This window comes from Lissotriton vulgaris, chromosome 1_1, assembly GCF_964263255.1.
Source record: "Lissotriton vulgaris chromosome 1_1, aLisVul1.2, whole genome shotgun sequence".
In the NCBI taxonomy this organism is placed as follows: domain Eukaryota; kingdom Metazoa; phylum Chordata; class Amphibia; order Caudata; family Salamandridae; genus Lissotriton; species Lissotriton vulgaris.
Genome location: NC_141685.1, coordinates 1,381,101,908 through 1,381,115,030, shown reverse-complemented (window position 1 = coordinate 1,381,115,030; position 13,123 = coordinate 1,381,101,908). Strand labels below are relative to the sequence as shown.

General features: G+C 43.0%; 1 protein-coding gene across 1 annotated transcript in view; it reads left to right on the top strand.

Moving 5' to 3' along the window:
• Nucleotides 1–798: 798 nt before the first annotated feature.
• LOC147750543 (hyaluronidase Ccc Hy-4-like) overlaps nucleotides 799–13,123 on the top strand; it is a 64,333-nt gene continuing 52,008 nt past the window's right edge. Inside the window, exon 1 of the mRNA XM_086966788.1 lies at nucleotides 799–1,764. Coding sequence (XP_086822914.1) covers nucleotides 832–1,764 — 933 coding nt within the window. The 5' untranslated portion in view covers nucleotides 799–831. The remainder of the gene's footprint in view (nucleotides 1,765–13,123) is intronic.

The following is a 13,123-nucleotide window of genomic DNA, read 5'->3' as shown; positions in this document are numbered from 1 at the left end:
TCTTACTCTTAAAATATTCTGCCGGCCAGTATGGATGACATCTGATTTCTACACCTTGTAATCCTAATTGTTTTCTGTAACATTTCCTATGGACTGGTTTACACACATATTATTCACTGTCTCTGTAAAATGTGTTTGTGATGTAAAGCGCTCTGACACACTACCTTGGTTTTGAGTAGTGCTATAAAACTAGTATGATACATGTGAGAGAGAGGCTATGGCGAGATGAGGGTCACTGTTGGAGGGTGGTAGTGAGGAAATCTGTGGAGAAGGAGGCCATGGGAGATGGGGCAAAAACATTGTTGCACCAGGTGCCACCAGTGATAAAGCTGGCGCTGTAAAGTTTTATATATATGTGTGGAGAGAGAGAGCGAGATACATATGTCTAGATATAGTCCAATGCTTAAAAAACTCTTATGCAACAAATAAATCCAGTAGAAACCATTTTATAACTGGTGAACTACAATATCAACCAAAGTCACAATGATAGAGACTCCCATGACTCACACAGAGCCCTGGGGAAGAGAGACCTTCAGCACATGCCTTCTGGAATTAACCAGTGTCAGAGTCTGGGTAATAGCAACCACCTATGCATGAGCTCTTTCACCCTTCCTGTCATTGGCGAGGCTGCTTCAGGCAGCATTAGCAGTCTGATGACAAGTAGCCCAGAGATGTGGACCTCAATCACTCTATTTCTTTTGACTAGAGTAAAATGGCCTTTGGGTGCACTGTTTCATTTTAAGGGTCTCACCTTGAGATTGTAACATATGTGACTTTTCTTTTTTCTTTCTTAGGACTTCTTTCTCACTACCTGAGCACAAAGGGTGCACAATGTGCACACAGTTCAGCAAGTCCTGCCTCAGTGGCTTGGCAGTTGCAGTGTTGTGCATCCTGGCAATGGGGCAACAAATCAAGCAGGCAAAATCTCCCCTCCTGTTGCACAAGCCATTCATTGTTGTCTGGAATGCACCCACCGAACAGTGCCGACTGCGCTACAAGATCGATTTGGACCTCAGCGTGTTCGACATTGTGGCCAATACTAATGAGACTTTAAGTGGCTCCAATGTTACCATATTCTATCATACACACTTGGGGTATTACCCCTATTTTACAGATCATGGCTATCCCATCAACGGAGGGGTGCCCCAGAATGAGAGCCTCACAAAACACCTCAATAAGGCCAAGTCTGATTTTGACACTTACATCCCCTTTAAAAACTTCCAAGGCCTTGGTGTCATTGACTGGGAGAACTGGAGACCTCAGTGGGATAGAAACTGGGGCACAAAGACCATTTATAGGAACAAGTCCGAAGAACTGGTCAGGAAGCATCACCCGCATTGGTCAGAAGCCAAAATACGGCAAGCGGCCAAGGAAGAATTTGAGAATGCTGGCCGAGGCTTCATGAATAATACCGTTCTCCTGGCTCAGCACATGCGGCCCAATGGGCTGTGGGGATACTACCTCTTCCCGGATTGCTACAACTATGACTACAAGGAACATCCAGATACATACACGGGTCGATGCCCCGACATTGAGGCTGGACGCAATGATCTGCTCCTGTGGCTCTGGAAGGCAAGCAGCGCTCTTTACCCTTCCATCTACCTTGATTACATCCTGAAGTCAAGCCCAAATGCACTCAAGTTTGTCCACCATCGTGTAAATGAAGCGATGCGAGTGGCATCCATGGCGAGGAGCAACTACGCAATACCTGTGTTTGTCTACTCAAGACCATTTTACTCGTATACGTTTCATGTGTTGTCAGAGGTAAGGGGTGTGTGCAAAGGGCATGTGTGCTTTGTACTCCCTATTAACAGTTTATTCTTTAATTGCTCTCATTATGTGTATTGCGTCGATTAACCACATTGACTTCAATAAGTCGCTTTCCAAGGATGTTTAGTCAATTTTCTATGCTTTATTTACATGTTCAAAGTTTGTCTCTCACGTCATCTTCTAAGTGGTATATGGGCAGTGCTTTAAATGGCAATACATAAGCACTGGTACTCGCTACTCAGAGTACCTATTTGTTCCTAAGAAGCAGCAGCACTAGTCCATTAAATGCATTGCAGCAGAGCTGAAAAGTGCAGGTACCCTCCCGTTCAAACTACAGAAGTGCTGGTGCTCAGTACCGGACAGTACCTGCCCATTTAAAGCACTGTGTGTGGGTTACTTACACTGATATGAAATGAGAAGAGAGGAATAACACCAACATCCTCCACTGTAGCCTACTCTACACAGTGCTCAACAATAACCAGGATCCAGATGAGAGATCCTGCACCTTCAGAACAAACAAACTGGTGCAGTTTGATATTACACTAGCAGCCACATGCATCAAGTGATTTAGGAATCGCAAACGGTGCGAATCGCAAAAATCGGCCGTCTGTGATTCCCAAATCACTATTTGGGATGCATCAATCCAAAACTACAAGAAATCGCTATTTTTTGCGATTTCAGAAAATGTGATTGCATTTAAGGAATCGCAATTTGCGATTCCTTGAATGCAATGCATGACACCCAAAAAGAATTGCGAAATCGCAATTAGGAGGAAAAAATTACCATGAGGTTGGACCTCATGGTAATTTGCAAATTATCTAAAAAATGCAATTTTGTGCATTTTTTTAACTGTCATGTTGTGCACACACATGCCCTTAGGGCATGTGTGTGCACAACATATGTGCATAGATTGATTTCAGGGGTGCAACAGGGTATCCTTTGGACGCCCCTGCACCCTTGAAATCGCAATCTCAATTTGCGATTAGCTAATTGCGAATCGCAAATTAAGATTATCTTCCTGGCCATTCCTATGGGCCTTTTGGCCCATAGGAATCAATGGGAAGGGATTCCTTAATTGCGATTCGCAAATTGTGAATCGCAATTAAGGAAAAATAAGGAATCGCTAATAAAATTGCGATTTTTTGATGCATTGCTTAATTTTCGCAATTAAGGAATCGCAAACTGCAACAATGATGCATGTACCTGTAGATGCCTAACATACTCTCTATAATGCCAAATAGGCCCTTGTTCTTACAGCAAGCATGTATTTGAAAGAGAGTGTCCCTCTTTTTCATGTGAGTTTGAGTGAACCCTTACATCTGCTATATATTACTGAAATATCTGGACAGGCAAAAAATTCCTAGGAGTGCACTGAATGATGTTCAATCAGGTGATGTTGCATATTTTGTGCCTCCCGCCCATTTTACCCTTTTGGATGCAAACTGGGGTTTCCATATGTGCTATGGGCAGTCATGACTCGCGGGTGGGGGGGGGGGCAGGGGGTCGTGCGGAGAGGGGGTTGTTTGCGGAAGGGCGATAAATAAAAATAAATACAAATTAAAACGTATTTTCGCCTCTGGTCCTGTCTCGCGTCTCTTTCTTTTTCTCTCTGTAGTCCAAGTCCCAGGAAGCAGACAGCCTCCCTCTCCTCCCCAAAGCCAATCACATTGCTGCAATGGCAGCGTTGTAATTGGCTGGGACGCCGACCACACAGGCCTCTATGAGGAGGCCATTTTCTCCTTGCAGGCAGCATGCAGCCTACATGGAGAAAACGGGAGAGTGCGTATGACTTTTTTGGTCGGCCCTGGGGCTGACCAAACAGTCAGTGCCCACAACAGTAGGCAAGCCACTCCTCCCCTACCCTGCAGCAGGACTACCTACCCGCTCGCCCCCAACTAAACCCTCCTGCTGTCTTGCAGTGCGAGAAGCAGAATCATAAAATGGTGTTCATAATACCATTTTATTTTTCTGCCTCTCAAACTGCGAGAACGATTCAGAAAAGGGGGTGGTGATGAACAGAGTGTCTGAATTAAGCAGACCACTCTTACCCAGTTCAAAGATCAGGGCTTGATCCATCACCGTTATTTATCTCACTGCACCATCCCAGCTCAGAACCTGGCTATATGCAAATCAGTCTGTCCCTGGTCCAGTGCATCATGGGAACAGGGCAGACTAAACTACCAAGCCAATTCTTCACCAGAAAAGGAGACAAGCTACCGGGGACCGGTTTCTGGCATTTCAGCCGTCTTCTTGAATCCTGATGGTGCAGTGAGTAAGGGACTCATGTCTGAGTATACCCTGCCACACCTATAGTGGACAAAAACGATTCAGAAAAGGGGGTGGTGATGAACAGAGTGTCTGAATTAAGCAGACCACTCTTACCCAGTCCAAAGATCAGGGCTTGATCCATCACCGTTATTTATCTCACTGCACCATCCCAAAACTGCGAGAAAGCAGTGGGGCGATGCTCTTTGCCCACGTGGTGGAGGCGTCCCTGCTATTTGGCCTGTCCTTAGCCTTGTGGAAGCCTCCTCTGCTCACTAAAGAGCTGGGGAATTCCAGGACATAAACAGCATGATGGCTGAACTATGACAGCATGTCTGTCTGCTGACACTCTCCTGCATTCACTCAAAGTGTCAGGCTTGTCATACCAAGGAAACAGTACTCTGGGCCAGACTGGCCGTTTAACCAGTGGCGGCTCCTCCAGTATGGCGGAGGAGCGTCCTCACCCCCCACCAGCATTCTCAAAAACATAAAAGATAAAACGATAATACAACTGATTAAAACCCATTTTACTTTTCTTGCGCCTAGGCTTGGGGCGGGGCCAGGGTAATGACAAGCTGAAGAGGGAGTGTTGGGCACTACTATTCACTGCACATGTGGGTTTGGTTGGCCATCTCAGGCCGCCCAAACCCACATGGGCAGCGAAGCTCTCTCCAATACCCAGCTGCATTGCCGAGTTGGAGAGACCAGGCACAGGCTCCAAGTCTGTCTGGGATCGCAAATCATTGGCGCTCAGGCCAATCCTGAAGCTGCTCTCATGCGTGAGAGCTGTTTCAGGATTGGCCAAGGGCATTGTGGGAGACTGTGCCTGCCTGCAGTGGAGAGGAGAGGAGAGCAAAAGTGCACGATTCTGGAGGGCGGCAGGTAAGTTCTATTTATTTTTTATTTGTCTCCATCCCCTCCAACCACATCTAGACTTCATGTAAGTTCTAGGGTGTACACCACCAATTCTGCTTTATAAGTAATGTGATCTTCAGTTGTGTTTTCTGGACCTATGTACTGCTTGTGACTGTCTAGGATGCCTCATGCATTCATGCTGTACATCATCCAAATTTGTTGAAACTTTTTGTGGCTTCGCTTAACCAGTTGGAGTTCCCAGTTTTCTTGTCCTTAAAGTAGCTATTAACTACTTTAATTTTTATAGATACCTGTTTGTGTAAGAGTATTTGTGGATGTTACCTACTCCTTCCTTCATGTCATCATCAACAATGAGCATTGACCAGCACTGACAGAATGCCTCTAATAGGCTTCTGATTGGTTGGTGCTCCCTAATCATCTTGTGTATTACATTTGCTTTTTAGAATATGCCTCTTTTTTACGCAGCCCGTCACCCCACATGTTGTTACAACGTGGTCGTTACCACGACTGTGTTGTAACAACGCATGCCATTACCCCTCAAGCCGTAACAACGACTTGCGGAGGGGGCGCTGGATGTTGGAATAGTATAATTTACTATTCCAACTCCAGTCTGTGCGGACAGTAGGGAAGGTGTTGGATTTTAAATCTCACCCCCTCCACAAGTCATTGTTACGACTAGCAGGGTGTAATAAGTCCAATGAGCCACAAGGTATACTTCAAGATGAGTGCTTTATTGATACTATCTTAGATGGATATAAGTATCAAGCATTAGCATCATAGGTAAGTAAGCCCAAAGGGAGAGCCCCACCAGGAACAGCTTCCTTGCCGCTCAGCCCATCCACTCCAACTGCCACTCCACACACAGGCATACCAGCATTCCATTCACACATCACACATACCAGCATTCCAAGCTCACTCACACTGGCTGAGCAGCAAGGGAGATAACTATGAAAGGTACAATATACTAAATACTAGCATACTACATACCTTCCCCCTTATAAACAACAACAAAAGAATTCTGAAAGTCCACAGCATAAAGCATGAGTAAACATAGGAAAACATTGCATTAAATAAATGAACCTTCCCTTTTTTACGGAGAAAAATAAAAATAATAAATGCAAGACGAAGAAAAATACAATCAAAGACACAACTCGCAAGAAAGGTGTGAGGAAGAAACAGAATAAATCAAGAGAATGCAAAAATAAGAAGAAGAATGTGAAAAATAAATAGCATGACTAAAGAAAGAACAAGAACTTGAGATCAGAGTTACCATCAAGACAAACTAGTAGGCCAGACTAGGAAGCAGATGACAAGCAGTGAACATCAACTAATTGCAGAAAATAGAAAAACAATGAAAAGAACAAGAAAAAGTACTCCCACATACAAAGAAAAAGGTTGGTCGCGATCCAACACAAAATCCAAGTAAGAGAGACTACAGAAAATGAAAAGAAAAGAAGATTATGACAATACTCAGTTAGATTTTAAACATAATCCAACAGGACAGTAAATGAGTGTGAAATCACATACGAGAAAATCAGAAAAAGAGTGAAAATCACACACTGTCAGGAACAAACAACAGTAGATTCTACACGCAGTGAAATAAGCAATCCAACTGAAAACTAAAGGAAAAAAAAACGTAGAATCCCTGTAGGTGATATTTCAATACCACATAGCATATAAGCTATAAAAATGTATACATCAAGTAAGATATCCCCGTAGAATATCATATAGCTTGTCGGCCATCTTATGTATGCATACCATATCCACACAACAGTGGAATAACACATATAGCCAGAAGGCTACTAAAAAACAAATACTCTAAACCATGGCACTGCCTTAACCAAACTGCCATTATAAGGTGTGAGTAATACATTTCAAATAAAATAGGTGACCAGTCCACTTAACGGTGTAAGGCCACATAGCCAATAAGCTATTACAGTGCAAATTTAGAATCCTTACTAAAACTTGCGGAGAAATCATTTTTTTAAAAAAATAGGTGACAAATGCACTTGACGGTGTAATGCCACATAGCCATGAAGCTATAACCAAACCAAACATTTCCCCAAAATACATGCGTTAAATAAACATCACAGTGCTTATTACAGAGGTGGAAATAAAATTAATAAAAGTAACCTACGTCACACTGAATATAACAGTAACAAAATTCCACTTGAAAATATTTAAACTAATAAATGCATGTAAACCATTACATTATCATTAAAAAGATGAGACTTAAAACAGTGAAAATAAATGCTTGTTAGCAATACAACCAGGCAAATAAACAAAATGCCCAGGAGATGATGCTCTAACTATAATAAAAGCATAAGTGAAACACACTATAAAGTCCCATAGAAGAACGTTTTTACATAAACATTTTCCTAGATTGCCAAGACTCTTAGTCGAATATTTTTTTTAATAAACATATTCCTAGATTGTCAAGATACTAAGTTGTACACATTAAAATAAACATATTCCTAGATGTACGTTTTAAAATAAACATATTCTTGACTGCACTGTAAGGAAGACAGAATAACTAGATGACTTAGAACCAGCCCGAAAGCACTTTCTTCAATTTCGCCGATTTTTTTTTTTATATTGATACAAATCCATAACATTAGTCTACTTCGTTTTGATGGCCCTTTCACGAATTTTAGTTCGATTCGAGTAGAACGCTTGCTGGTAAAAGAAAAAAAAAGAATGTACCTCCTTAGACTGATGAACCCCATAAACGTTTGAAGATAATAACACAAAACAGCAGACATCGGACTGATTCCATCCATTAATGAGAAGATCCACACATTGGAAAGTTCACTCAGATCCAAAATGGAGGCACGTTTTTGACGTTGAGCCGGATGGCTCGAGGCACTCTAGTGAGACAGAGCAGCAGGCACAGAACGAAGAGAGAACGATGGGAAGAGCACCAGATGACCTCACACCTTGACGATGCCGGTAAGGTCGCGTGCCTGGACACACGCGCTATTTAATTTTGAAACAGGTTACAGTTGAAACAGCAATTTAGCGATAAACAAGGCTAATTGGCAAATAATAAAAAATAAATAATAAACGATCTGCCCAAAAATAAACAATGATGTCATCCTGGCCCAAAAAAAATATCGAAGTTGAAATCCTTATCAACAGACTTGCTCCACATCCCATCCTCGTCGCCAAATGTAAAGTACAGATAAATCAGGAAGCCGAGGTTGTATGTTTAAAGCTGGTATTTATTTAAGGTTAAGTAATTAAATAGAGAACCCCACCAGGAGCAGTATGATCTCTGCTCAGTACTGGCAGCAAGTATTCATTCTGTCTCATAGGCCAAAACAATAATATTACTCACGGCAATATTGAAGAAAGGAGGAAATGCCTTTCACCTCGAATCACGAGGCTCCCAAACAGCCGCCAGAAATATTAAAACTTGAAAGTGACTTAGATTTTGTTTAGCACAGCTGACATTTGATTCCGGTTCAGGTTGGTTCAGGTTCTATTTATTTTCCTTAAATCAGGTTATTTTCTTTAAATCCGGTTAAGAATTAGTGCTTCAATTCACGGACTGAAACATCGCACATGACAGCAGGCAGCCAAACAGCAATTATAAATTGCTACAATATCAAAACCATCAAGCAGTGGCACACTTCAGCTGTATGCAGAAAGATAGAAAGACAACAGATAGAAACTGGCACAATACCGTTGTGGGCGACCGATGGAGGTCACTGGTGGGGCTCTTGTCGAGGTGCCAGAAATCTTAAGTTGCCTTTTTCTTCTTTTTTTTTAAAAAATGTCCTTTATCTTGCTTGATGATCTCCCAATCCAAGTTACATGGGGTTACTTGAGGTGTAGGTTGTTTCCCAGCGTCGCCAAATGTAATAAGTCCAATGAGCCACAAGGTATACTTCAAGATGAGTGCTTTATTGATACTATCTTAGATGGATATAAGTATCAAGCATTAGCATCATAGGTAAGTAAGCCCAAAGGGAGAGCCCCACCAGGAACAGCTTCCTTGCCGCTCAGCCCATCCACTCCAACTGCCACTCCACACACAGGCATACCAGCATTCCATTCACACATCACACATACCAGCATTCCAAGCTCACTCACACTGGCTGAGCAGCAAGGGAGATAACTATGAAAGGTACAATATACTAAATACTAGCATACTACACAGGGTAATGGTATGCGCTGTTACTACGCAGTTGTTGTAACGACTGCGTTGTAACAACATGCGGGGTGTAGGCATGAGCGGATTTTGCGGATTGGCAATCCGCGAATTTGCGGATTTGCGAACTCGCAATCCGCAAAATCCGCGAATTCCCGCGATTTTTTTTTTTTTTGTGTTCGCCCGTGTTTCTGCCAGTTCGCGAGGGTTTTTACAATTTCGCAATTTGCGAACTTACCTGTCGGGTCGCAAGTTTTGCGAACTTGTTGTTTCTACGTGTCCAACCTGTTTGGGACACTCTTCTTCATCACTGCCACTCTCTGTCACCACTGCCACTCTCTGACTACTCATGCCACCCTCTGGCCCACCCATGCCACCCTCTGTTTCATCACCACACCCTCTGGTTGTCCAGTGTACATTATTTTCGGCAAAGCAAAGCACACCTTCCCTGCCTCAAGTGACCTGAATTAATTTGGGGCTGATTAATGTGTCACAGAATATTTTTTTAGCTGGCACCTGCTTCCTTAGTGCGCCCTGATTAGTGATCTTTTGCACTTGCTAAGTGCTTTCATTGTTGCAAAATTAGTTACAACACCTGCCCTGCCCCAACTGACAATAATGAATTAGGGGCTGATTAATGGATTTTAACTTCCAGCCTGGCTCCTGCTTGTCTCCCTTAGCTGTAATTCATGACCTTTGTGGCATATGTGTAACTATTCTGAGGTTCAGAGCAGGGTCACATAATAGTTTCAACTGGCAACTGAACTCTGGAGGGGCCCCTCAGGAAGCACTACAGGAAATGGCTACTAATGATGTGCCTGAACTTTTGAACCTGGTAAGTAGTTACTTTCAGTTTTGCTTAGATCATATTTCTGCAATTTCGCACTTATTCGCGGGGCGCGAACTCACGCGAACAGTGCGAGCAGTGCGAGCAAAATCCGCTGCTCGCGGATTTGCGGATTTTGCAGGAAATTCGCAAATCTCGCGGATTGCGGATTTCCCGAAAATCCGCAAAATCCGCGAGCGGAACGGATTTTCCGCCCATGCCTAGCGGGGTGACAGTTTTGTGGTCAGGGTTGTTTACCGCTTTTTACAGTGCTGATTATGTGTTTGTACTTTTGTGACCAGCAGATGCTCCTTTGACTTTGCATTTGCCTTTTAACGTGATTTAGGTAAAATCTGCTTGGATACTGTCTCCCACTGAACCACATCTGCATTGTGTTTACCTCACATTGATCATTTCTACTTTATGAGTTCTATCATAGTGTAGGAAGTGTAGTTAATGGCAAGCTTAAATAGAAACTCTAGACCAGGAAATTAGTTCAGTCACAAATGCGTCTTTAATCCAGGGACAGCATGGCAAGACCACTAAGTTCAGATGACTGATAACACCAACTGCCAACCCCCCTATATATACATTTCCCCCCACTCGAATATACACACACTCCTTCAACGAGCAAAAGGCAATGGAAAGTATCTTCTGAAATAGGCGCGAGCACTACACAAGCGTGTCATGCTCATGTCTATCTCATGAAAATATAGCCAGATACAAACATAAACAGCAGTGCTCAAGCATAACATACATGTCACACACAGGCATGCAACACACCTTCCTCCTTTACATTATAACATAATCCTGGAACCTCATGGGTGGGCTCCATGAGCGTGCACTTCTAGGAGCATCCTTAACACTGTCTGCACCACGGTAATTTGTTGCAATGTTAGACTCTGTGTTTTTAACACATCCCCAAAAAATATTGTTCTTATGTTTATCAGTACACAGTTTCCCCCCCCTGACAATACCCTCTTGAGATACCAAACACCACCCCCATCTATACTCACAGCATTCCTGAAAATGTCAATGACTTTTGTGGGATCCGACCATTTAGCACATCCTTTGCCATCCATTCTCCCTTTATAGATGCAGACCATGTCACCAATCTTCACGACCTGCCTACTAACAGCACCTTTCCTCATCCTTAAATCCTGCTCATTTTAGCATTTTACTCCTCCACCCTGCGTCGAATCCTTTAAAATCCACTTCAGCACTTCGCCTACTGTAACCAGTTTGTTCTTCAGCCACCATGGTACTAGCTTGGTGCTAGGTTTACATACTCTCAATAAATCAAAAGGACTCACAGAGGTCACAGAATATGGGAAGTCCTATACGCTAACAACATAGATTGCAACACATTTCTCCAATTTAAACCTCCTTTCACAGATAGCTAAATAGCTTCTTTGACCACACGATTGAACCTCTCATCCTGACCATTCGCTTCTGGGCGGAACACAGCAGTTCTCTTATGTGTCATCCCACTCTCCTCCAAATAACTTTGCATATATTTACCAATGAATTGGGGACCATTGCCTATTACCACTTCCTGGGGAATACCCTCTCTGCAATAGACTTCATCCAAAACTCAACATTTTCTGACATGACTTCTTTACCATTTTCACCTTAGTCCATTTTTTGTAGTAATCAGTCAAAACAATCCCAAATGCCTTCTGCTAGGTAACAAAGCAAATGGATGGATAATATCGATCCCCTATTTCTGCCATAGTGCTTCAGGAAACTCCCAGAGCTGCGGCTCAGTAAACATTGCCTTAGCCGATTTATCACTAGAAGCCCACTCTACACGCATCGTTACCTGATGTTCAACAAAAACATCTGTCCCTGGCAACCAATAACTTTCCTTGACTCGCTGTCAAGTACTTGAAATTCCCATGTGACCATCATGATCCAAATCCATGATTATTTTCCTTAGATTAAAAGGAGGTACAAACTTGCCACCTCTCACTTCAATACCTTTTATCACAGCCAATTTCTCCCACACCTATTTCCGGACATCTTCCTTTCGTCTGGCCAGTTGTGCAAACTATACTGTATCACCTTGTTAAGCTCCACATCTTTCTCCGTCTTCGCTTACCATTTACCTTCTAGACCAATAGGTTGATCTACAGCAATTAAATTAACATCCCATAAATTCTTCTTCACAATCTTCCCTATCTGCGTCACCAGGATCGCTAGCTGGTACAGGTAACCTAGACATGAAATCAGCAGGCACATTCATTTTACCATGCACAAACTCCAACCTATGCTGAAAACTCTGCAATCTAGAGGCCAATTTGGTCAATCTTCCAGACATGGCATGCCTTCCACCCAGCTCCATCATATACAACAGTAGATTGTGGGCCATCTTAATGATGGACATGGTTCCCCATGGATGGGTCATAAAACGCTTTGCCCCCCACACACAGGTCATCAACTCCCTCTCCATCACAGAATAATTCTTTTCAGCATTCCGCAAGGCTTTTAATGCAGAAGCAACAATCCACTCCTTAGCATGTTCCCTTTGCTTTAGCACACCACCCAATCCACAATTGCTGGCATCTACCTTCACCACACGCTGCTTCCCAACAACAAAAGATTTAAGACATGGTGCTGTCACAATAAGTCCCTTCAAAAGATTAAACACTGCAGTCATATCTTCAGTCCAATCAAACATTGAGCTTTCTTTTTTTTAACAAACACCTGAAAGGGTCCATCTTGAATGTGTAATTGCGGATAAACTTTGCATAAAATTCAGTTAGCCCAAGGAAAGCAAATAACTGCTTCTTGCATTTGGGAACAGGGGCATTGGTGATTTTTGCTACATGGTTCCGTTTGGGTTTAATTCCCATGCCACTGAAGCTATGCTGAAGCAATACTCCTCGTAGACACAAGCTCCAGCCTCATACTCCCTGTGAGCCCAAACCTGCTTTTACCATCCAGCATGTCATAATCATGGAGACGAAACCCCAACAACTTACATAATGACATCCCACGAACCAATAAGCTCGCCGCAACGCCTGACAGGCTCCAACTGACCAATAATGGACAATAACCATACCGCATTGCTCCAATGGTGGCAAGTAACTGAAACACACAGCCAATAAACAGTGCTCCAGTAGCATTGCTGCACACCGTCACTGACTTCAGCCGATGTCCAATGACATGCATAGTCACTCCAAAGTTGCAAATAGCCAATAGCCTAAGAAGATAAAATCAACCTATTACCG